The sequence below is a fragment of the Aptenodytes patagonicus genome, chromosome 23 (assembly GCF_965638725.1).
Source record: "Aptenodytes patagonicus chromosome 23, bAptPat1.pri.cur, whole genome shotgun sequence".
Lineage (NCBI taxonomy): Eukaryota > Metazoa > Chordata > Aves > Sphenisciformes > Spheniscidae > Aptenodytes > Aptenodytes patagonicus.
The window spans coordinates 6,473,956-6,498,226 of record NC_134971.1 but is presented as its reverse complement, the minus strand read 5'-3'; the positions used below and the strand labels follow the sequence as shown (position 1 = coordinate 6,498,226).

General features: G+C 44.8%; 1 protein-coding gene across 4 annotated transcripts; it reads left to right on the top strand.

Moving 5' to 3' along the window:
- Nucleotides 1-407: 407 nt before the first annotated feature.
- Nucleotides 408-19,561, top strand: NFRKB (nuclear factor related to kappaB binding protein). Of its 4 annotated transcripts, none has more exons than XM_076358686.1 (26): nt 408-463; nt 1,050-1,204; nt 1,633-1,834; nt 1,931-2,058; nt 3,104-3,278; nt 3,473-3,574; nt 4,172-4,245; nt 4,650-4,734; nt 5,232-5,412; nt 5,734-5,842; nt 6,316-6,442; nt 7,351-7,416; nt 8,403-8,482; nt 8,566-8,609; nt 9,064-9,121; nt 9,963-10,137; nt 10,727-10,833; nt 11,301-11,424; nt 11,872-11,951; nt 12,655-12,875; nt 12,984-13,260; nt 13,577-13,795; nt 14,255-15,040; nt 15,770-15,876; nt 16,653-16,788; nt 17,556-19,561. In XM_076358686.1, exons 2-26 carry the CDS (start codon nt 1,070-1,072, stop codon nt 17,679-17,681), a joined length of 3,924 nt encoding a protein of 1,307 aa, XP_076214801.1. In that variant the 5' UTR covers nt 408-463; nt 1,050-1,069; the 3' UTR covers nt 17,682-19,561. The 4 variants fall into 4 exon arrangements, with proteins under 4 accessions (XP_076214801.1, XP_076214799.1, XP_076214802.1 ...); XM_076358684.1 differs by having other exon boundaries at nt 9,061-9,121; XM_076358685.1 differs by lacking the exon at nt 408-463 and adding an exon at nt 872-888 and having other exon boundaries at nt 9,061-9,121.
- The last annotated feature ends 4,710 nt before the right edge of the window (nt 19,562-24,271 follow it).

Here is a 24,271-nt window from a genome sequence, read left to right as displayed (position 1 = left end):
GCCCGGCCGGGCGGGACGCGCCGCCGCCGCCGCCTCAGGGCCGGGAAGGGTCGAGGGATCCCTGAGGGGAGACGCGCGCTGCGCAGGCGCGGGGGGGGGAAGGACGCCAAGGCGCAGGCGCGGCGAGCGGCCGCCGCCTTCCGCCTTCCGGTGCGGGCCGCGTGCGGGGGGCTTCCCGCCCCCGCCCCGGCCCAACGGTCGCTGCCGGGGCTGTGGGGGAGCGGCCCGTGGCCGCGGGGCCGCCCGTCGCCTCAGCGGGGAGCGGCCGGGGTGGGGGCGCCGCGTACCCCCGGGGGGGGGGGGGGCTCCCTGCGCTCGCAGCCGGTGGTCGATCTCCAGCGCCCCGGGGCGGCCTTGGCTGGGGCGGGGGGGGGGGGGGGGTCTCGGGGTGCCTTCGCCTCCGGGAGCGGGGAAGCGCTGTCGCGCCGAGTCGCCGGTGTCACGCCCAGAGCCAGCGTAGCGGGTATGGAACGAGTTTGTTTTCCTGTGATTTCTTCCCGTCCGACCCTGTTTTAAGGGGTGGGTTTGGGTTTTTTCCCCTGTTATCGCGTTCCGCGTGGTTCATGCGTTTTATGCCCAGCCTAGAGCTGCACAGCTCTCCTAAGCAATGCTTGAGGGGAGCAGGGCTCTCGGCCCAGTTACAGCTGCAAACTCAACCCGAGAGAAACCCTGCCTTAGACCGGCGGTTATGGTTTTGCGCGTTAAAGCCGCTTTCAGGATTTAGGTGTAGTTTTTCGTGGTATTTAGCTCTGTTGACAGCAGCTCCTGCAGGTAGGAAGCGAAGTGAAATGGGTCGCCTGTACTTTCCAGGCTGCCTCTACCAGGGCATGGTACACGCTGGCTGAAAAAGCATTCCTCTGTTGACGTGACTCGCGTTGCAATTGAACGGTAAATTGACGCTGTAATATCGTATGTATCTCACGGTCCAATATCGTAGCTTGCGTTCAAACAACCACTTCATCAAATGCGGCTTCTCAACCGTTCCTCAGCTCGGGATGTACCTGGGTTCGGGATTTTCGGTTGCTGAGGGTTTTCTCGCTGCTGTTCAGGAGCGGGAGAGGGTTGAAGGATGGACTCTCTGGATCACATGCTCACGGACCCCCTGGAGCTGGGACCCTGCGGGGAAGGAAATGGCACACGCATCATGGAGGACTGCATGCTGGGTACCACCAGGGTTAGTCTGCCTGAGGACCTTCTGGAGGACGTGAGTACTGCTAAGATACTTTACCTTTTCAGAGCCGTGATAAACAGTACGTTTATCTCCCCTTGCGGGGTTTGCAGAGCAAACTGAAAAGAGGGGGAAATGTTTGTCAACTGTCCTGGAGAAGGTGCCAAAAAGGGCTTTGATCAATCTCAGGAAAACGTCTCTTAAAACCATTCCGTTATGTTCTTTTTCTAGATAACAATCTCTCTGACTTGAAAAATGCCTTTGAGAAAGCTTTGTTGGTCACAAGTTTTGAATTTCTTTTCTTGTTGCCAATAGTATCGTTGATTTCCTCACCTTTCCTCTTCACGTTTTGGTGAGACACTGTCTCGTGACTTGCGTTATTTAACCACAGAAGGCCTTACGGGCTAGAAGATCGTCAAGGACGCGGATGCGTTTTCTTCACTGTTGTGTTTTGTGTTCTTTAGCCTGAGATCTTCTTTGAAGTTGTCAGCTTGTCTACGTGGCAGGAGGTGCTGACAGATGCGCAGCAAGACCACCTAAAAAAATTCCTGCCTCGCTTTCCTGAAAACAACCGAGAGCATCAGAACAAACTCATCTCTGCGTTGTTCAGTGGTGAAAACTTCCGTTTTGGAAATCCACTGCACATCGCCCAGAAACTCTTCCGGGGTCAGTCAGCGTAATAAACTTCTGTGTATTTTCTGGGTTAAGTTCTCAAACTAGCGGTTGATGAAAACTGAAGTGGTTTTCGCCTCTTTCTTACAGATGGACACTTTAATCCTGAAGTTGTGAAATACCGGCAGCTCTGTTTTAAGTCCCAGTACAAACGCTACCTGAGCTCTCAGCAGCAGTACTTCTACCGACTGCTCAAGCAGATCCTGGCTTCCCGCAATGTGAGCGTCTTCGGGGCGCGATCAGCGCTTTCTTGCGTTCTGTAACGAATAGGTTGTCTTTACAACAAAGTGTTTTGGCATTCACAATTCTTGGAGGTCTTCCCTTTAATGAATGCTGCTTTTCTGGTTTTCCAGTGGCCCCTATAATACGACAGCACTAGAAACATTGTTACGTTTGCAAATTTCAGGTTTGGAAACTCTGATGGCTCTCACTTGTGTATAGTGTCTTTTTTCCATGCCCGCCTTGTCCCCCGCTTCCTGCAGTTGCCCATTTACACCTTACTGTCCTATTAACAAGTCATTCTGCCTTCACTTTCTGCCATTTCTGTCATTGCGAAACAAGTAAGGTTGCTAAACGTGTAGTTGTATGAATTCCCCAGCTTCACTGGGGACTGGTATAGAATAGATACAAAACTCTGATTCTGATGCCTGTGAATCCTCGATGAAGTCTTCCTCTGTGGATACTGTTGTCAGCTAATTGCTGCCAGCTGAAACGTGTTCATTGCTTGCTTATCAGTTTGTTAAGCTTAGATGTTGAAACATGGGACGTATGGATGAAGATGAGCGTCTGTCTTTATAAAACGCCCCACAGTGATATGGGAAAAAGAATACAGAAGTGTGTAGGAAGTTATTTCCTCTGTAGCCGTAAGGGGTAAAATGTTTTCTTCAAAAGAGACGGTTTTTCATGTTTGTGTTACGTATTTGGCATGGAAACGGCACAAATCGATCTCAGATCAATGGTTAGGTTCCTCTCAACAGTCCACATAAAATGTCAGTGAGGTATTGTACGTGGAGATGAAGGAGCAGAAATTTCTTATTGGATCCCTCCTTGCTTCCCCCCTGCTTTAAATGGTGGTCTAAAATGCTGGTTTTAAAATTGTGTATATGGCAGATGCTGATACTTTGCAAGGGTTACTTGTAAAGAACTGAGCTGCTCAACCCCACCAGCTCCAAACATTAAACTTGCTGAAAGCAAATGAGTTGAGCTTATCTGTTCAGAACTGTAGCGGAGATTAGCTAACGTCACACGTATCTCGTCTTCCAGCACTTGCTGGATTTGGCTAGGAAAGGAGGCCCTGATACGACCCTAAGGAGAAAGCACTTCTCACCGACATATGACACAGAAGAACGAGACAGACGGACACATCGGCGCTACTTGAAGATTCTGAGGGAAGTGAAAGAGGAGTGTGGAGACACTACCTTGTCTTCTGATGAAGAAGGTAATGCCCTGGACTCAACTAAAGACTTGAGGTGTGAATGGAGAAAGAAATTTTGGATGTGGGAACAGCGTTTTCGATAGAAGAACAGAAACTGGACTCCAGTTTTATTGGCTGTGATCTAATGAACACAGGGTAATAGAATTATATAGATTGGTGCTAGGTCTTGCAGAAATAAATTTATTTATTTATTTTAGATCTAAGCTCCTGGCCTCCAAGTTCTCCAGCACGTTGTCCAAGTCCACCGGTTCCCCTGAGAGTGATCCCCACATTGTCAACCTTGGACATGAAAACAGCAGGTGAGAACCAAACTAGGGGTCGATACGGATTTAGGGGTGAGAATTACTTTGAGACCCTGCAAGAAATCAGTTTGAAAATCTGTTGTTTGATGGGCAATCTTGTAATGCTTCATTTTTGCAGTCTCCAAAACAGTTGGCTCTTCTCCCGGTTTATTTAATTTTTTTCTCCTTGGAAGCCTAGTATTTTAACACAAGGGTCTACGGTTGGTGTAATACTACTGATTTCTCTGTTATATTTTGCCTTTAACGGTTGAAGCATTAGCATAGTCCAGTTCGAAATACTTTGGTGTATGTGCCGAGGGAATCCCTCCTAAGGTTACCATAGTCAAGTCTGCAAACCCTTCGTGCAGCACAGCTGGTTCTCACTTCTTTTCACTTCCATACTTGAATCAGCAATGCAATCTGATGACCCAAGGAAGAAAGTATTGAAATAAATTGGTTGATTAAAAGGATGAAATTCAAATACGGAAAATTTAGTTACTGAAATTTGGAGATCGTTGAAAGTGGGAACGGATAAAAAATGGCATTCTAAGAAGTCTGTAAAGTAACGATAATGGAAAACCGTGCAAATAAGCTCTGAATGTTTTTTCGTTGCAGACAAGGTAGAACTTGGGGAAAGTGATTTGAAGATGATGTTGAAGAAGCACCATGAGAAACGAAAACGTCAACCTGTAAGATGTCAAGAAGCCTGGGGGGGTGGGACTGCGTTTTATCTGTCAGCCGTAAAGTTCAGGGTACTTCTGGGTGACAAAATGATTGCTGCTTTTTTTATGTGCAACCACCCTTCAGCCCTTTATCGTAACCTGTATTTAATTGTCAGCGTAGATATGCAACTCCTGTTTATGCTTATCTGTTTAGAAGGATTTTGTAATTTTAGTGATGTGTTTTGGAGAGACAAGATTTTGGATTTCAGGGTTAGAAAACTTCCCGACTTTTATTGCAGTACATGACACTATAAGCTGATCCCGGATAAGTTCGGGGCATTTCAGTGCTTGGGTTATCTTCTGTGCCTTTGTTGCTATCTTAACACTTCGTCCTTTCCCAGTTTTAATTTCTATCCCATTGGCTTCTGTAGGACCACCCCGACCTAGTGACGACAGACCTGACTCTTGAGGACATTATGACTCGAGTAAATGCTGGCAGGAAAGGTTCCTTAGCAGGTCAGTGGCTTGGACATGGTACTTGGGCGCTGCACGAATATGGGGTATCCTGCGTGTGTGAAAAGCTAAGGATGAAGGTGGTCTTGATAGATTGTTGTATCCCTTCGCTCTTCACGTAGCCTGCTAACCACTCTGGGGTTGCGAGTTGTTCCGTTTCAGTTGCTCGCAGGCAGCTCCAGTTTCCACTGAAGGTGTTTCCAACTAATTGATGGAAGTTAATTCATCAATTAACTGCTCTAAGCAGTTACCTTTGCCCTTCTAATTTCATATACGTTGGTTTAAAAACTAGAGGTTTTCTCTTAAAACAGAGTGCATTGAGGGGAAAAATAAAGGTTCATGGAAGTGACTGGGAGAATGGAATGAACTGGTGGTGAGTGAGTGCACACTACCCACGTTTCTGAATATGAGTTTAAATATATAGTCAGTTCATGGTTCTCAATGAAATACGGTAAGAAGCTTTTTATCATTATTCTTCTTCCCTTTTATCGTATCTAAAGCCTTATTCGACCTTGCAACCCTCAAGAAAAAGGTGAAGGAAAAGGAAGATAAGAAGAAAAAAAAGCTGAGGATTATTAAATCCGAGGTGGAAGATTTGGCTGACTCTCTTAGCAATGCAGATGGAATCCCACCAATGTCTCAGGATCCTTCCCCCATCCCTCTGTCATCTGTCAAAGAGGAGTAAGTGCTTCAAAGGGCCCTGAACGCTTGCACAGATGGAGAGAGCAACAAACGCTGCAGCTCAGATTTTTGTGGGACTTTTGCAGAGCTGCGTAGCTAGCTCTGTCTTTGCTGGGTCTGGCTCTTTCACCCTTGACGGGGTAAAGCATCTTAGCTGTGACCTGCTGTTGTGAAATTCTGCTGCTGCCTAAGAATGGGAGGCACGCACAAAGGTCGTTGGCTTCGGTTTTGTGCAGCCTGGGATGTGTAAAATGGGTGGTGTTCACCTTTGTATATGAAGGTGAATGAACTTACTCTGCTTGTGTTCTCTTTTGTTTGAAGACCTCTTGAAGAGATGAAGCCATGTCTTGGAATAAATGAAATATCTTCCAGCTTCTTTTTCCTTCTCTTGGAGATACTTTTTCTGGAAGGACCTGCTACTCTCTCTGTGGTAAGAAACCCCCCATTTATCTAGGAATCTTTGCAGAAAGCAAAATTAGGGGGTAGAGGGTTTTATAGCTATGTAATAGTGATTTTTTTTCCAGAGTTGTCCTGCTGTAAATTATATTAAGATGTAGATTACATATTAAAGAAATGGAACCCTTTGGGAGTGCATACCGCATTCTGTTTTTAACACGTTTCATAAATTTAGTCAGCTGAATCTGTAAGTCTTTCCATACCTGTTCTTTAGATCATGGTTAGATATATTCTAGATATTAAGGGCAGAGATGGTGGGGAGGTGTTTTCCCCTTTTTGCTCTCTGCTGTCTGAAATACCACATTAGGGTTACTTGGTCAGGTGATTTTTTTATATATGTAAAAATCTTTTTGTCCCCTGGATGTGTTCAGCTGTTTTGTTTTCTATTAAAGCAGCCATAGTTTAAAGTGTGAGATCTTTAATAGGATATTTCTTTTCCCTCTTCAGCTTGAAGATAAAGTTCTAGACTGGCAATCTTCTCCTGCCAGCGCACTAAATAACTGGTTCTCCTTTGCCTCTAACTGGTCTGAACTGGTTTTACCCGCCTTGCAGTACTTGACAGGTGACAGCAGAGGTAAGAATGGCTGTTAAAAATTCTAACGATGCTTGTACCTCAGTTCTAATCAGTGCTGGTGTATATTATAGCTCGAATCAACTTTTAATTTGTCACTGCAATAAATCATTGCATTGTTGACAGCGTTTCTATGATAGGCTTTACGGCTTTCATTTCTTGATGATGGTAGACTTGTTTTGCGTGTGGATAGTAGGGAAGACCCAGCTTGATTCCCGCGTATGTGAAAATGTGTGTGAAACTGCCTCTGGACAGGCCATTTCTCCTGTTCAGATCACACGCTTCAGGCGGGATGTTTGAAGCAGGAAGAAATTAGTCTCTTCCCGGCGCGAAGACGTTGTGGTTGTCCTCGAAGATAATAAAAAATAAACTAGATGATGCCCTGAGCAATCCACTGGAAACATGAAGTTGGCCCCGCTTTGACCTGGGGCTTGGACCAGCTAAGCTTCAGATGTTCCTTTCAAACTAAATTACTCTGTGGTTCTCATTTGCTTAGTGGGAAGTTTTGAAGGGAGAGACAGTGTAGATTGTAGTGGCCTTTGCAGCATGGATACTTAATGTTCTCCATAATGCTGGTGAATACCGTAAATCCCGAGTTGGCTTCCCATGAGCCCAGGAATAGTCACTGTACAGTAACAGTTCCTGGTGCCTCAGCACGAACAGGATCTCATCTGACAGCCTGTAGGTGAAAGACTCGTTATCCTGCTCTGTTCTTTTCTTGTGCTTGCACTGTTACTCTGAGATGCTTACCTTCCCTTTGGGCAAGTATAAATTTAGAGATGCACTTACATAATCACTTAAAATGCTTTATCTGTCATTGTGAGTCTAACTCAACAGTTTGCATTACAACAGTAGGATTTTGGGGGTTGGACGATCGTATGATGTCTCTGACATGCACATTTTCATTGTAGATGTTCCTTCCAGCTTCTCACCTTTTGTTGAATTCAAGGAAAAAACTCAGCAGTGGAAATTGCTTGGCGAGTATCTTGTGCTCTTCTATGATTTCTATTATAGTAGAGGTTGGTTGTTTTCTCCAGGACTTTACTTTCCAGCTTGCTGCAGCCCAGAGAGAAAGACAAGCAGAGCTGTTAATACATTGGTTAGGCCTCTTCTTTTAGCTGAGCGAAGATGCATTTCACATTCTAGGTTTTCACAAGACATTAGTATCAGCAGCAGGCAGAGGATAAGTGAGCAAAGGCACTGGGCTTTATTTCTTTATGTTGCTGACCCAACTGTGTTTATGTCACCCTTCAAATCTGTCTGAACACCTTCATGTTTTCCCTTCTGTAGAGCACACCTTCTGATTATTCAGAGTAACTATTAATTATTACAATTATAAATTAATTAAGCTTTTCTGTGGAGCAAAGCAATGCTATTTTTGTTTTTAAAAGTGGGAACCAAAGAGCAATTTAATAATAAATGTGCCCATGCTTATACTGAGTGAATGACAGATTTCTTGTGTTGATGTTCGTTCCTTTAGCTGCTAGGCAGAATTTTCCATTCTTAACTACAGTGATTGTAGTGATCATGTTTGCAGGCTTAAACTAGCAGAGATTAGGAGTCAGGAAGCTATTCCCCTGGTCCCTTTCACAGTCTTTGGTGGAGGTTGTGTAGGCACGTGTTTCTGCTCATGGACTCAGTGACTGGGATTACTTTGGAGGGTGGGAACCGTCTGCAAGTGTCAGGTGGCTGTGTCTCAAACAGTATCTTGCCCGCTATGCCAGGAGTTGAAGCACCGTCCTTTGTACCGACACAGGAGAATAACTAGTTTTTAGCACTTTCCTAAGCCTGGGATGTGCTCAAGTATTGAAATTGGAGCATCTGTGAAGTGTGGAAGATGCCCTGTGACTGGTGGTGCATAGAGGCGGGGAAGAGAGTAGGAGATGACTGGGAAGTACAAGCAACTGGCTTCATAACAAATAAAGGACTTCTATTTCCTATTTTTCCCAATTTCTTGGACTAGGTTCTTGCCAAGATCATGAGAAGGAGTTGGCAGGACTGTTTCAGCTCTGGTTGGAGACCAAAGACCAGACTTTTTTCAAAGTGAGTCAGAAAAAACGACCTTCTGGCAGCACAAAACCTGACTGAGTTATATCCAACATTGACATTTCTCTGTTTTTCGATAGGAAAATGAAGACAGCTCAGATGCCACAACACCAATTCCCAGAGTGTAAGTATATAATACTGCTTGAAAGCTTTTGCAGTGCATACTAAAGCTATGAAGTTTGGTCCTTGCGCCTCTGGATCTCGATGGCTGGTTGCTTAAAATAAAAAGATTTTACGTCACGGGGCAGGAGGGAACTTGATAGTCTGGTTTTATAAATGCAGTAACTAGACTTCACAAAGTCAACTGATTTTTCTCCAAGCTAACATATTATCAGAGCAAACCTGTAATCTAACTTATGTCCTGATAACTAGATTATTTACAGTCTTAGCTTACCTTCAGGTAGTGCATAGAGCGTATTTTAAGATCTCTGCAGGTCTTATTTATATTATGAAATGCTTTCAGAATTTGTTCAGAAGAATTTGCAGGAAGGGTGAGGTGACTAATCCTTTGGGATGTTATTTGGGACTGTTGTGGGCTGCTTGTTGCTCAGAACTGATGGTGACCTTTGTTTCAGAAGGACTGACTATGTAGTCCGACCTAGCACTGGAGAGGAGAAACGCGTGTTTCAGGAGCAGGTAAGAATTAATTTTAAACACAGACGTTGAAACAGTTGGACACTAAAACAAGAGAATTTGTGTGGGATGGCAGGCTTATACTCTACACAAACTTTGTTAATGTAAAGAATTAGTATGTTTCTTCTGCCTTGAAGTAGATCTCTTGGCCTTACATAAAACTCACTAACAATACAGCCTAGCTGCTGACTTCAAAAACACCTGTATTTCCAATGGGTATGGGGCAAAATTAATTGAAATTGGTAGTGCCAACCTTTCTGTCTCCTCTGCCATCCCCCAGCATATGAGGATGACTTGTATCTGTATTTTGTGGGCATGTATGAGTACGAGCAGAAGACAAGTGGCAATAAGTGCACCCGCACACTTGGTTATCTGTCTGTAGTAGATGCCAGTGTGTATTACAGGGTAAACACATGATGACGATTCTTCTCCCTGGGTACACGTGCTGTGTGCGTGGTAGAATATCCAGGTTAAATTTTGGAAATCTCTCTTTCGCCAGATTGGAGGAGGAAGAAAGGGCTTGTTGTTGCTGGGGGAAGGCATGTTTGCTGGGCAGAAGGTGTATCTCTGGCGCCTCTCTAGTCTGTGCAGCTGCTTAACAACGAACCTAACGTATCGCACCTGCCCGCCTTGGTTAGGTGGTGCTTTATATTCTGCTTGAGGTAGTTTGTGCTTCTCTTGATCCGAAATAAGTTTATACAGCAGTATTTGAGCCTTTAATTTAAAAAAATCTTTCTCTGGAGGATGATAATAACTTAACTTATAATACAAATGTAGCACAAGCTTTAAGACTTTGCACTATATGTTTCCTGCTAAATTCAGTCCTCTTTGTTTCCAAATACAGGAACGTTACCGTTACAGCCAGCCCCACAAAGCTTTCACTTTCCGTATGCATGGCTTTGAGTCAGTTGTTGGTCCTGTGAAGGGGGTGTTTGACAAGGAAACCTCATTAAACAAAGCCCGAGAGCATTCTCTCCTGCGCTCAGACAGACCAGCATATGTCACCATCTTGTCCCTTGGTAAGGTGATGGCCAAAAAAATTTAAAAAAAAAAAAAAAAAAGGGCTCCCCTGATCCCCCAAAGAATGACTTTAGGAATGTACATTGTAAAGGGAAAAGGTGGGCAGACAGGGATGACATAAGCGAAGAAGAAATAAATTATTTGGAATCGAGGTGATGAAATGCTGGGAGGAGGAATAACTAGAAAAGAAGGCATCTGTGTGTTGCTGTTGATTTGAGAGAAAATGGGAAATAGAGAGGAGAGTCCGTGGGGCTGGCTGAAGCTAAGGCTCAGATAACTGGAAAACTGAGAGTGGTGGTTTCAGTATGCTGTTGTGAAGGTAGGGCATTGCGAAGTCATTCTGGGGTTCAGTGCTGTTCCCCAAGTTCATCACTCCTAGCACAAAGCCGGCACAGTTGATGTCCTTTAAAATGGTCCTTTATAATCTCTGCTCCTATCTCTCAAGGATCATGGGGGCTAGATTTTAGTGAGCAAGTAGGCATTATGGGAGCGGGGATAAGAGAGCAATACCGAAATGTATCTGCCAAAGTACTTGAATACAGCTACCTAGTTATGGCTGGAAGTTTAAGCTCTGATCTTGTATATCAGTTCGTGATGCTGCTGCTCGCCTTCCGAATGGAGAAGGAACTCGTGCTGAAATCTGTGAGCTGCTTAAAGATTCCCAGTTCCTAGCTCCCGATGTCACAAGTGCTCAAGTAAGTTGGATGTCATGTCTAGCCTCAAACAGATTCTCCTAAAAATACACTGTGCAGACCCGGGCAGTATTCAGTGGCTGAGGCCCAATAATTTTTTTATGCTGCTTTGGCTAGCAAATGAGAGCTATGCTCCACTCCGGTGAGCTGCTGCAAGTCTGCACCGAACTCTGGATGATGGAAAAACAGCTAGAAAAGTCACAGAATTAACACTGTGTCTCATACGTGCTCGCATTTTAGATTCAGAAACAGTCAATTTTCAGAGCTCTCAGCTTTGGTGGAAGCTCCGCTTAATCCAAGGTGGCAAACAGCATCCTGTGCTGTAACATCTGCTCCCAGTCAGTTCTTACTCAAATGGATTGCTAGCAGCTTACTCGGGTCTTATGCCAAATAGGATTACTTTTCTATTTGTGACTTTTGGCTAGCCCAACCAGGGACATCTTGTAATTCCGTGAATTCTGAACTTTCAGGTTAATACTGTTGTTAGTGGTGCTTTGGATCGATTACATTATGAGAAAGATCCCTGTGTGAAATATGATATTGGACGCAAGTTGTGGATCTACCTGCACCGTGACAGGAGCGAGGAAGAGTTCGGTAAGCCTGGCTTGGTGATATCTTAAGAGTTGAAAACGTTTATAAATCTCATTTTGTTTTTCACTTTCCATGCTTTTGAGCTTCTTCAGTCTATCTGGATAATGAACATTAATTTATCAGCGTAGCTTTTTTCTCTAGTCAGTTTGCTAATGTTAGCCCATCAACACTTAAGCTCAGTCTTGCAGAGCAGCGTGTCAGTTTGAAGTATTTGTTAGAAAAATAGCATCCCATGTACAAGAACTGCAGATGTGTGAACATTCGCAACCTCTTACGTGTCTTTGTTTCAGCCTTTTTGGCTAATTTTACATGGTATTTTTCTTTGCACTATTACATGACAGCGTGTGTTTGATTTCTTGTCTGAAGATGAACTTACAGTTCTGAATTGGCCTCTTTCTTAAATCAGTTTGCTTGCGTTCAGGAGGTCTAACCTTTAATTTGTATTTGCAGAACGGATCCACCAGGCTCAAGCTGCTGCAGCAAAGGCCAAGAAAGCTCTTCAGCAGAAGCCAAAACCTCCGGCTAAAATGGTAAATTTCTTTGCACGGATGCTTTTGGGATCGGGAAGGAGGTATGGACTTAACTTAATCCGTAAATTCTGCATCCGTAGTGGCTGATGAAAATTACCACCTATTTGAGTTACCGGTTCATTATGTTTATGAATATCGGTGTTAGTCTAGCACCAGTGCACAAAATGAAGAGGGAAAGAGGGGACTTCTACACCTCTCAGCTTCCACTGTTATCCTTGTTGATCTCAGCAGAAAGATTAATGGAATTCGTTTGTGCTCCCTATCTTAGGGATGGTCTTTTGGATCTAGTTTTGAGGTTTATCTGTAGCAGAGTGTGTGGAACATGTCTGCTGCTGTCCTCCTTGCTGTGCTGAAGCTGTCAGGGTTTGCATGTCTTTTATTTTTTTGGTGTTGATATCAAATATCTCTGAAGTAGTTGCTGTTGGCAAATTAACCAAGGTGGAAATCTGAATGTTATGAATGATTGGCACTGCTGAGATGCACTTTTCCCTGAGAACAGGAGCAGCCAAATGCACCAGCCCGCTCGTGGCTGCAGTTGAGGAAAGCAGACAGTCAGTCATCTGTGATTTCAGGATTTAGCACTGGGGCATCATTCATAACCATACAGACCTCAGCTTCAAGTGCTCAGCCCACTCTCTACCGAGTGCAGCGATCGAAACCTGTTTTTGTAAAGACCTTCATGCTTGGCGTGGTTTCTTTGCAGAAGTCTAGTAGCAAGGAGAGTTCTGTGAAAGCACTCCCCAGCAGCACATCAGAGCCCAGTCAGCTGAGCCTTAGTGACTCCAGCATGCCACCAACTCCCGTGACTCCCGTGACACCAACTGCGCCAGCATTACCAGCAACGCCTATTTCACCCCCACCAGTGTCTGTGGTGAGCAAGAGTGTATCTAGTGCCGGATCAGAGCCAGCAAAACCCAGCCAAAGGTACTATTTCTGTCTCATACATCGCTTGTGAATGTTACTGGTTCTTTCTCAGTCATCTACATCTTATGATGATGTAAAACTGACCTACTGGCTTTATCTTTTCCGTAGCGTTCTTCTGGTATCATCCCCTACCATGCCGCAGCTTGGGACGTTGCTTTCCACAGCCCAGAGTTCACAGACACAGCCGGGGCCGCAGCCACCTCCCACCCGGGTGGTAAGTCATACCACCTCCTCAGGGCTGCCGCAGGTCCGGGTGGTCACTGCCCAGTCCAGCCTCCCAGCTGTGTCTCAGCAAGCCCCGGTGGTAACCCAGCAGCAGCAACCTACGTCAGTGCCTCAAATCCGCGTTCCAGCTACAGCCACACAAACCAAAGTGCTCCCTCAGGTGAGTTTGGCTGCATGGAAATGGTGGAGTAGCTCTGACTTCTGCTATTTTGGTATGGTGCGCAGGGATTATTTGCTCGCTTGGAACATGCAGTAGCTGCAGGGTAGGAGCATAGAAATGGTTGTGCGTAAATAATACTGTTCAGTGCTCCTTTTTTCCTCCCTGTTGCCTATTTATGTGGCACCACTAAATTGTGCATTACAGTAAAAAGTCCGTAGAAGTTGCCAGCTATAAGGCACGAGACAAAAAGAGTAAATTATTAGTCTGTTAGTATTGCGTTAGTCTGCTCATAGGCTGCCTCTGTGTCTTTCTGTAGGCTGTGATGACTCTGCCAGTAAAAGCTCAAACCAGCCCAGTGCAGGTGCAAAGACCAGGAAGCTCCGTGACAGGACAGACAGGCATCACTGTGACAGGACTGTCTGCAGCGCCCAGTCCTGCTGTAAAGCCAGTAACCAGCTCTCCAGGCAGTTCTGCTACAAGCACCTCCTCTACCACTGTCATCCAGAATGTAGCTGGCCAGAATATTATCAAGCAGGTGAGAGAGGGGGAGAGACAAGGAACTGGGCTCCACGACCCAGCCGTTCCGTTTGTTGTGACGGACATGATATGCAGATGTGAAAAGATAGTGAAAACTGTAGTGAGCCGTAATGCTGTGTGCATTATTGACCATACAGATTTAGGCAGTTGCTGGTTTGGTGTATTTGAGCCCCGTTTTCACGTACAGGTAAAAGATGTGTTAGTCCAAGGTTAACCGTCTCCAGATGTTGATCTCTTTTTCGTTCATCTTGTTTGAAAAAGTAGCTCCACGGTATTTCATATGGTTTTGGGAATGCCATCTGATGCGCAACCAAGACTATTTCCAGTAGTGTACTGAGTGCTAGCATCATGCCGCTTCAGTTCCGATGGGAGCAAACATCCTGTTGGGAAGTTTTACTCTGACTGTGCCTTGGACTGTGTCCTGGTTTGATACAGGCGTTTCTCCGATCTCTTCCAGGTGGCTATTACAGGACAACTTGGCATGAAGACCCAGCCTGGAAGTGGCATCCCACTCACAGCGACCAATTTTCGGATCCAAGGAAAGGATGTGTTGCGCCTACCCCCGTCCTCTATCACCACAGATGCGAAGGGACAGACTGTGCTGCGTATCACCCCGGACATGATGGCCACCCTGGCCAAATCTCAAGTCACTACTGTCAAACTGACTCAGGACCTCTTCACAGCAGCTGCGGGAAGCAGTGCTAGTGGGAAAGGCATCTCTGCGACTTTGCACGTGACATCCAATCCTGTCCAGACTGCTGATTCTCCAGCCAAGACTAGCACGGCCACTTCTGCTTCTTCCAGCCCAGCTGGAAGCACAGTGGTTAAAGTGACTCCTGACTTAAAGACTGCAGAGCCAACAAGCTCTGCTTTCCGACTGATGCCTGCTCTGGGCATGACTGTGGCAGATCAGAAGAGCAAAGCCATAACTACGGTGGCATCCACTGAGGCCAAGCCGGCTGCTACTATAAGAATCGTGCAGGGGCTGGGGGTGATGCCGCCCAAAGCTGGGCAGACTATTACTGTAGCTACTCATGCTAAGCAAGTGCCCTCTTCCTCGGCAGTGAGCGTGCCTGGCACAGTCCATACCTCAGCTGTCTCTTTACCAACCATGAGTGCCACAGTGTCGAAAGCAGTTGCTGTGGCCTCGGGAGCTGCTGGGACTCCCATAACTATAGGCACAGGAGCCACTGCTGTGCGGCAGGTACCCGTCAGCACCACAGTAGTATCTACATCCCAGGCAGTAAGTAATGCTAAACTTTTTCTGGAGGTGGGTGAGAGAGGGGAATGCTGAAGTGTACTGATGGTTTATGTCTGAAAACTTCTCTTTACATCCACAGAGGCTCAAATTGAGCACTGTAGAATGTGGGTCTGCAACTAATTTCATGGCGTTGGAATTGTAGCTAAATGCTGAATGACCAGAAAGCAGTCAGATATGTCTTCCCTTACCTCCTGTTGCGAGTGAATGAAATAAACTTTGCTTATCTAAAGTCTTACCTCGTGCAGCTCAGCGTCTTGCCCCACACCTCTGAAATAATTTCCCTTGGAATGGTGTCAGAACTAGAAGTGCTTGTTACTTGTATTAACTTTTCTACCGAATTCCCCGTTTAATACAATTTTAATGTTCAAAGCTGAAGGCACCATAAAGTGTATCGTGAAAGCTGAATAAGCTAATTGACATTACCAGAGCTTCCTAAGGATAAAAATCATGGACGGATGCAATGAGCCTTCCCAGAGAAATACTGTGGTGCAAAGATGATGTGGGTTTTCAGGGCTGAGGCAGCTGTGAAGTGAATGAGATGGAGGTGAATTTTAATGAGCCTGAAATGGAGCACAGATTTCATCAGCAAAGCTGCTGTTGGTTTCTACTCCCAGGACTCCTAAAAAGCAAGCTGAGTGGTAATTGCATGTTGTCAAGCAGTTTCTCTGCTGAACTCCCCGCGGCTCCTCATGTATTCTTCAACTTCTCTAGGGTAAACTACCAGCACGAATAACAGTGCCTCTGTCAGTGATCAGCCAGCCAGTGAAAGGCAAGAGTGTGGTGACTGCCCCCATCATCAAGGGCAACCTTGGGGCCAAGTGAGTATTTTGCATCTGGTAGTTTTGCTTTAGAAATAGGCTGAGGAAGGTCTGTGTTCAATAGGTTCCTGGGGACCTAGCAAGCAGAGGGTGGAATAGACTTACAGTGTGTTAATAGGTCCATTAGGTGCAAGAAACCAAATGAATACGGTGTCTGGCAATGAGAATATAATCTTTGTTTACGTGCCCTGAGGTGTAGGTTCTAGCAAGTACACTGAAGAAAAAACGTTCTTTGCCTTGAAACCAGCTATTAGATTAGTTCTGTGTGTTTGAGTGAGAATTAACCTGGTGACATACCTGAAAATATGTGTCATCTGAGGCCATCTCTCCATTAAAGAAACTAGGGAAGTGTTAACTGCCTCAGTGAAAATTCCTCTGGCATTCAGATATTGAAGTCTTTTTGTTTATTCTTCCATGAATTCTGGTAGTGTCTCCGGTAGTTAATATTTCAGGGCAGAACACTCTGCTTGGCTATTTTTTGCGTTCCTTGAGAAGTGTTCAGGTCTGATCAGACTAACCCAGTGATGTGCACGGTCCAGAATTAGAGGGTTTAATTCGTGTGATAAAGTAATTCTCTATCACAGCGATAAATGTTGACATAAACTTGTCACTTGTGTATTTGCCAGTTTTGTGGGGAAAAAAAACCCACTACTTAAAATCATTTGTAAATCAGATCAGTAACTTTGATCTCCTAGCAGCTGAAGAACAATTTGTGAGTCTGAAAGACCTAGCCTGCTGTGCTGTTTACTAACCTTTCAACAATTCTCTTTCCTTAGCATCAGTGGATTAGGTAGAAATATCATCCTGACTACGATGCCAGCAGGGACAAAACTGATCGCTGGGAACAAGCCAGTGAGTTTTCTGACAGCACAGCAACTACAGCAGCTGCAGCAGCAAGGCCAGGCCACGCAGGTAATGGCACCTAGAATGATAGTAGTATTTGCTTTTTTATGACTTAACATCTCTTGAGGACTTTACACTTGATACATGGGGTTCCTTAAAAAGTACAGGTACACAGCTTGGCTGTAACGTCTGCATTAAGCACGTGCAGTGCATCATCTCCTTTACCTTCCCTCCATCCAGATATGTTTTTTAAATGTTTTTGAAGCACTGATAGTACAATGAATGTAAACCCAAAAATCCTGCCAGGAAATGTTCCCAACTGCTTGAAGGATTGTTTCTATACACTTGGCTCTTTTTGTAGTGCTTTGTACTTTGGCTTCTGTGGGTCACCATTTCTTGAAGAAATCGCATCGCTTCTTTGCATATCCATCTTTCTGTCTGGAAACTTAGTGTTCTGTAATTCCAAAGAATGAATCTGCATTGGGAGCTGCTAGTAACAAGTCTGTAGAAGTGAAGTATCCAATGGATCCAAGTCCTCCTTCTGAAAACTTGTAAAAGCAGCTGACATGTAGGTTTTTATTCAAAGTAGTTTTTACTTCTTCCTCTCTATTCTTGAGATCTCTTGCCACCATCCCACGTGAACAGTGGATGGAGTGATCTTCTTGTGACAGATTCTGTTCTTGACGTGTTTTGGTGCTTGGTCTTGTTCGTATAACTGAATTTTTGTTGGCAGCAGAAATGGGTTATTTACCAGCGCTTCAGTGCGATGCAAGTGCAATGTGTCACCAGGTTGTTCTTGACATGAGTTGAGTTTTTTTTCTTTCCATTTCAAACAGGTTCGAATTCAAACTGTACCAGCCTCCCATCTCCAGCAGGGAACAGTGTCTGGCTCTACTAAAGCAGTTTCCACTGTGGTTGTGACAACAGCTCCATCTCCAAAACAGACCCAAGATCAGCTATGAACACTGGTTTGAAAATGGATCGCTTTCCAAGAACTTCCCCGAGTCCCGTGGTCATCCTCCATCCAACCACCCAAGACCACCTAACCACAGTCACGGCTAGGGATTGGACTGGATTCTGTCACGTTGCTTGTCTGGAGTCAGCACTGTGATGTCTAGGTAGAAATTCCACAGCAAAAGATGCTGTACCTACAAAACAAAATGTTTCAGTCCAGATGTGTAAAGCCACGTTCTGTGGCATTGATCATTTAAGCAATGTCTTCCTTTTCTTTGTTCTCTTCCCATCCGAAGGGCTTTTTGCGAATATCATTTCTGTGCATTTTGGGTTGTAGACAAAGCAGTTGATCTTGGGTCTTCCTTAACCAGGGAAACTTGCTTGGAAGGGGTATTTCAGACTTTCCAAAGTCATGAAGAAGATGCCTCCTTTTGCTGGAGTCTAGCTGTCACTACTTTTATATAGGTGACATAGGATGGTGGCTCAGACACCAGAGTTTGTTTGTAACATAGCCTGGAAGTAGATCCCTAACACATTCAGTGTACTATTTATAGACATTTTAAATACCTCTCCCCTAGCTCTGAGCTCAGACTTCTTTTGAACAGATACCACTTCCACGTCAAATTTCTGTCAAAGGCAGGATGAGAGTCAAGACGGTTTTTGCTGTAAAAAAGCTAGTAACCATGGGGAAGAGTGAGAAGTGGAGGAGATACAGAAGGTCATTGTGTGAACAAGTCTGTCGGCAAATGGGAGTATACTGGAAAGGAAAAAGAAAGTGTTCACCAGAAGGATCCTCCTTTAGTTTTCCTCAACAAATAAACCTTTTTATCAGTCAAAAAAGACTGTAGCTTGTTTTAAAAGTTTGGAATATGTTTTCAAATATACCCAAACTGTAGTCTCTTGGACTCAGAAGAAATATTTTAACCTGTGATCCTGGCCTTTAGTTTTGTGTTTACCTTTGCAATTTTATCTCTATACGTAAATTGGTTTGAATTTTGCACATACCGGAGGTGAATTTGTGGCTGTTCTGACATCAGCTTGAAGGTTTCTCGGAATGAGATCGGAAGACATGTTGGACCAGGAGAAGAATAAAAGGGCAGAGAGCCTTACGGATCTCTCTGCCATCTCCTTTCCATTTTGTACAGCTTGTTGTTTTGTGTACAATGGTTGTCTAGCTTGCCAAGGGCTAATAGATTGTCCATCTTCTTTGTAAGATGGTTCTTTTTAACCTGGTTTCTCTTGTAGTCTTTTTTTTAAATATGTGGTTTGCTCCGAGTTACACGTTACTGAATGTAATCTGTTTAAAGAACCGAGTCTTAACAGCTCAGCGCTCTCCCGTGCTGGCTGGAGCTCTGTGTGTTGCTGTTCAGAACCACCGCACCTGAGCGGAGCAGGCAGTTTTGCTGGGCTTCAGGCTGGCTGTGTCGTTCTTTCTGTACAATAGCTGACTACTTCAGGGGTGGGTTGGAGGAAATCGGGTATTTCGGTAAAAAAAGAAGTGGCTAGCTGCAAGTATTGAATAAGCAGGGCACATCAGTACACCATTTTAAAGCAAGCACTTGAATTATGGTTTATATGCCTCAGGAACAGAATTTGGAGTGATAAAGGTTTTCTGAGCACCTGTCCTACTTTGTCAATTTTTGTACCTTTTTTGTACATTCAACTATCGACTGAGGAGACGGCAGAAAGGCCGTGGTTTGGGAGGGAGGCGAGGACGTTCTTAAGTCCTTTTAGTTGTGAAGCGAAAACAAGAAATGAAAGAGATGACGGACAACTTCCTGGTGTTGCTTACGTGAAAAAGCCTCTAAATCCAAAACATATTCAAGATAATCCTGCTATGTTAGTTCTGTTCATAATTAATAAAGTTCTTCAGTGTCAAAACCTACAATCAAGTGCTGAAAGATGGTTACAGTGTGAAGCCCCTTAAATTTCTGTGAATCTTCTTGCAAGTAGCTACGTGAATTTGTCACTGGACACAGGAGGCTTTGGCAGTATTAAGTTTAACAAAACAAGAAACCTGCATCTAATCCCATGAGTTTAGTGTGTCTCAGATTGCTCCTGCTACTGAGTTTTTAGCGTCTTGCTGTTCAGGTCCTTTCTTCCTTATCTGTCTTTGCCAAACTGGTTGCTAACGTGTGAGCAACCTTTGCATTCATTGCTGCTTCGCTGAAGCCCCGTTCCGTTTGCCTTTGAAGCGTGTGATCTTTGGGGGAAGATCATCAGTCACTATGTGGGCTTCTTATTTCGAAGGACCACATGCTGGATTAAATAGTACATGTCTACTCCCAACTTTCAAGAACAAAGTACAGCCTGTTCTGTGGTTCAGCTGCCACCCGTCCGATGAGTTGCTTCCGCTCTGGTTTAAAAATAACCCTTAAGCTACTGCAAGTAAAGAGCCCTTGTTTTTAATAAGTAACCTTTAACTTCTACACAGTAGGCTGAAGGGCAGAGAGGGGCTCGAGTTATTTTTTTGGTGTATGCTGGGACTGGAGGAGGGTACATTTGAGCTAGACTGTGTTCCAAGTGGTGTTTGCTCCTACGTCCTCTTGCTCTGGCGACTGGAAGCTGTTCCGGATGAGTACTACAGTAGGAGCTGCACAGGGGAGTGTGCATGCGGAGGAGGAAGGCCCAGAGAAAGTATTAAGCTGATATTACCCATTTTCCATCTGTTTGTCCTGCCTGAAACTGAAGGGGCTTCCAGTCAGATGCCTCTTTGCCATTACCTTTTTTAATTAAAAAATGGAAGTACGGCCTGTTTTCATCACAGTGAGATGCTCACTAGAGTTATCCAAGAGCCTTGATTATTTCTTAAAAACTGTGGATTCGATGTTTATTTCCAGCAAGAGAATTTCGTGTAGTTATTGCTTACAAGAACTGAGCATGCTACACAAACTGCCAAAGGCCATTTAAAGCCTTTCTAACCTTTATTTTAACAACTGCTGGGTTTTATTTAAATCATGGGGGAAATCTCTATTTATATACCTCAGTAGGACGCCCTAATAACCCAGTGAACTCACCTTGGGGTTCCTTCAAGTGTTCCTTTTCAAAAGCAATAGTCAACTGGACATCAACCTGCATATTTTTAACAGTTGATCTTTGTTTTCCAAATGCCTTGCAGTCACCGGCATAGCTTTTCGGTAAATACAGAAACCTCGCTACTTGTTTTTCGCGTGGCAAACCTGAACCGCAAACTAGAACGAAGTCGCAATAGACTCAGCTCTTGCACCCGGTCCTGCCTGACATGAGTTTGGTACCAGGTGCCTGACCTCAGGGCCCTTCTGGCTGAGTACTATTCACAGAGCACTATGGGATGGCAGCGTGAAATTTAAGACTTTTGCCCTGCAACCTTAAACACAGTGACTTGTTGCACACTGGGCAGAGCTACGGGGAAAGGAGAACGCGCTGCTGTATCCTAGGTAGAAACTGGCTCGAACAGAAACGTGGTTTAATACTGTAGCTGCTGGGTAGCAACCAATTTATCTCGATCTGAGATTTGCTTGAATCACAGTTACGTGGGTAGGTCGGATGTATTGTACATCGAAGGGGATCCTCAGCGCTATGCTGGATCATTCAACGGTAGCCTAATACATCGTTCACTCATTTAATAAAAGCGTCAGGGTAGCATCATTATAGCTAATGAAGAATTTTGAATACCAACTTAGCATCGTCATTTAATGGGAGTTTTGTGAATGTGTATTGAAACATGGGGGCGTTTTCACGAACCATGGATACCATTTCTCCCACCCTGCCTTGCACTGTCCAGCCTTGCTACGTACCAGTAAGCGATGGGATAGCTGAGGATAACAAGGAATAAAGTAACCATATAGTTTGGAAAAGGGAAATTATGGCATCCAGAGATGGTAGACTGGATTCATCTTTCTTAACTTGTGCATTGAACTTCTAGATAGATAAATCCGAATTGCTCACCCTTTGCAGCCACCAATACCACCGGAGGGCAATTCATCTGACCTCCCTCCGGTTCTTCTTGTAGGATGAATCGCTCTCTGGATAGAACCATTTCTTTCTGTGGACTATAAAAAGAATTCTGGACAAGTAGCTCAAATTTGGGCTTCCAATGATTTAATTTAGGGATGATGCATCTTATGTAAAGCGACCCATTCAATGTGGATTAATCCATTTGAGCATGGACTAATTTTGTATGCGGCATCCTGCGCTGAGGCCTAAAAACTGCTAAACCAGAGGTAAATATTTTAAGAACTAACTTGTTTCCTTCTGTCTAGAAGTAATCACCAAACCAATCTGGTAAGCCTTACATCCATATCTTCTAACATTACTTTCTCTCACTGTCCTCCAGTTTGCAAGACCTGGAGCAAAATAACTCACCTGCCAGAACGAAGATCCTTGAAGCAGAAACATGCTGGTCTTTAAGAGCCCCAGGTTCGGGTGGTTTTGCAACAACACTTCAAGAAAGAACAGAAGGTGCCAACCAAATACAGGAGGGAGCATCAATAAGTGGCTGTGCTGACCCAGAGCAAGGCTGTCATGGCCCCGAAAATAGAAGAGCAAACCTGCCGAAGGTCATGCTGTTTTACCTGTTGTGCTGATGCTGCTTGAAGAGCTAACGAGGACCTGGAGGCGAGGACCTGCAAAGATGCTGGCATTGTTTGAAACTCGGTAAGTGACTCTAATGTGTTGATGTGTCATTCTGAATTAATTTATGGCAACGGGAAAATTTTTCAGTTTGTGCTTGGGGAAACAATGGCTACCTGGCGTTTACGAGACACACATACAAAAATAGGCTGCTATACATAGAAAAATGTGCTTGGTTACTCAAAGAAAAGTATTTGCACTGAGGACTTTTCAACTGCTTAAGCAAGTTGCTTGTAAGTCACCCTATGGTGAGAATTGTTCCTGTGTTCTCCGTTACGCAGTGAAATTATGGGTACGGGCAGACAGTCAAAAGCCCTTGAGACACTGCAACTTTATGAATTGTGGATCTCCCTTTGCACCGCTTTGCTCGTGTAAGGAAGTAAGTTCTGTTTCATAGCTGGGGTGGCCTGAGTAGCTTAAATGATAAGCAATAACTTGGTAAGCCATTGTATCGAGGTTTGCTTTTAACAGTGTTCCTGTGCTGAAAGTGCACTTCCAACTTCGGTTGGCCCCTGTAACGGCTATGAAGGGGTCTTCAAGCTGGTGCTGGTGCGAAGCAGAGAGGGAGGCTGTTACGTCAGTTTTATCGTCACAGTGTCGTTTGTGTTCTCCGTAGGAAGCTGGTAGCTTACCAAAAATCATGAACTTAACCGGGTTGTTGTTCCAAACGTGCGCTAGGACAGCTGGGCAGGTGGGAAGGTGTTAATGTGCAAAGCTGAGGATTTCTCCAAAAGCCCAAAGTGCTTCATTGTCACAAAAATAGCACCCTATTCTTTTGAAGGGCAACGTGAAAGCTTGGTCTGTGTTTATTGATAGCTGCGACCAAGAGAGAGAGCCCCCAGTCAGAGGGGCGAGTCGTTTGTAATTAGAAAGCTGAGTTTGTGTCTGGTTGATAGGATTTATTCTGGTTTTATTTTTCAACGTGCGTTGTGGAGGTGAGTCGAACTGATGTGGACATGCTGAAAGGGTACATCTGTTCAGAGTCTGCAAACCCAGGAGCTCCTTCCAGTAGGAAGAAAGCTTTCATTGACTACGTCCACGCGCCTGGATTTTAACAATTTCGGCAAGAAGGATCAGAGTTTGCGTTAGGGCTGGATTTAATCCCTGCTTATGTTTTTCCTGCTTTTTTTTATGATATAAGCCAAGCATCCTAGAGAGCAACAACTAATTGGCTGGGAACCACTGTTCCCAGCTCACTGATTCTTCGAGAGAAGTGCTCTCTTCTCTCAGTAGTTGAGATGGGCTGCAAGGTGAGGCAGGTTTCCCAACATCTCCCTGACATCTGGTGGAAGGAATCTGAGGGCTCTCCTTCAGCCCATTCACAGCCTTTTCCCCACAAGTACTTGTAAGCCAGCAACAAATGTCTGAGCTTCAGAGAACTGGTAGAAGAGCCACGGGAGAGTAAGTCAGAGCGTACCAATTTTTCATGCAGTGAGGTTGGATGTTATGAAAACTCACAGAAAGTAAGGACACCTTAATGCTAGAATAGATTGTCTTGGGAGGAGGGGAGTTTCCAGACAAACATTATACGTAGTGATCCTACTTTTGGGGTGGAGAACGGACTAGAACAGGTCTGCAAGCCTGCTCCAGTCAGCCGGGTGTTTCATCCAGCCTGCCACCTCATCCCGGAGAGGACTAGCATCACCTAGGAGAGCACGTATTGCTTCTCACCTCTGACAGACTGAACTCTGTGGGTGGGTTCGCAGCCAGTTTTCCTGCTTTAGGGTGGGCGTGTTAACAGCATGTGCAGTCTCACCATACCCCACTAGAGGGATAGCTGGAAGAACATCAGGCAATTAATTGTCTATAAGACAGTAGGAGGTGGACCATAAAACAGCCAAAAACCCCGTGCCACAGTCCCTTTGACCTCTGCAGCGACAAAGTGAGGGAAATAAGAGGAGTAAGTGAAAAGTCAAAGCTGCGTCTTTTTTGTTTTGGTTGTAAACAGCTGAGGTAATGCCAACACCAAGTCTGAACTTCTATTTTC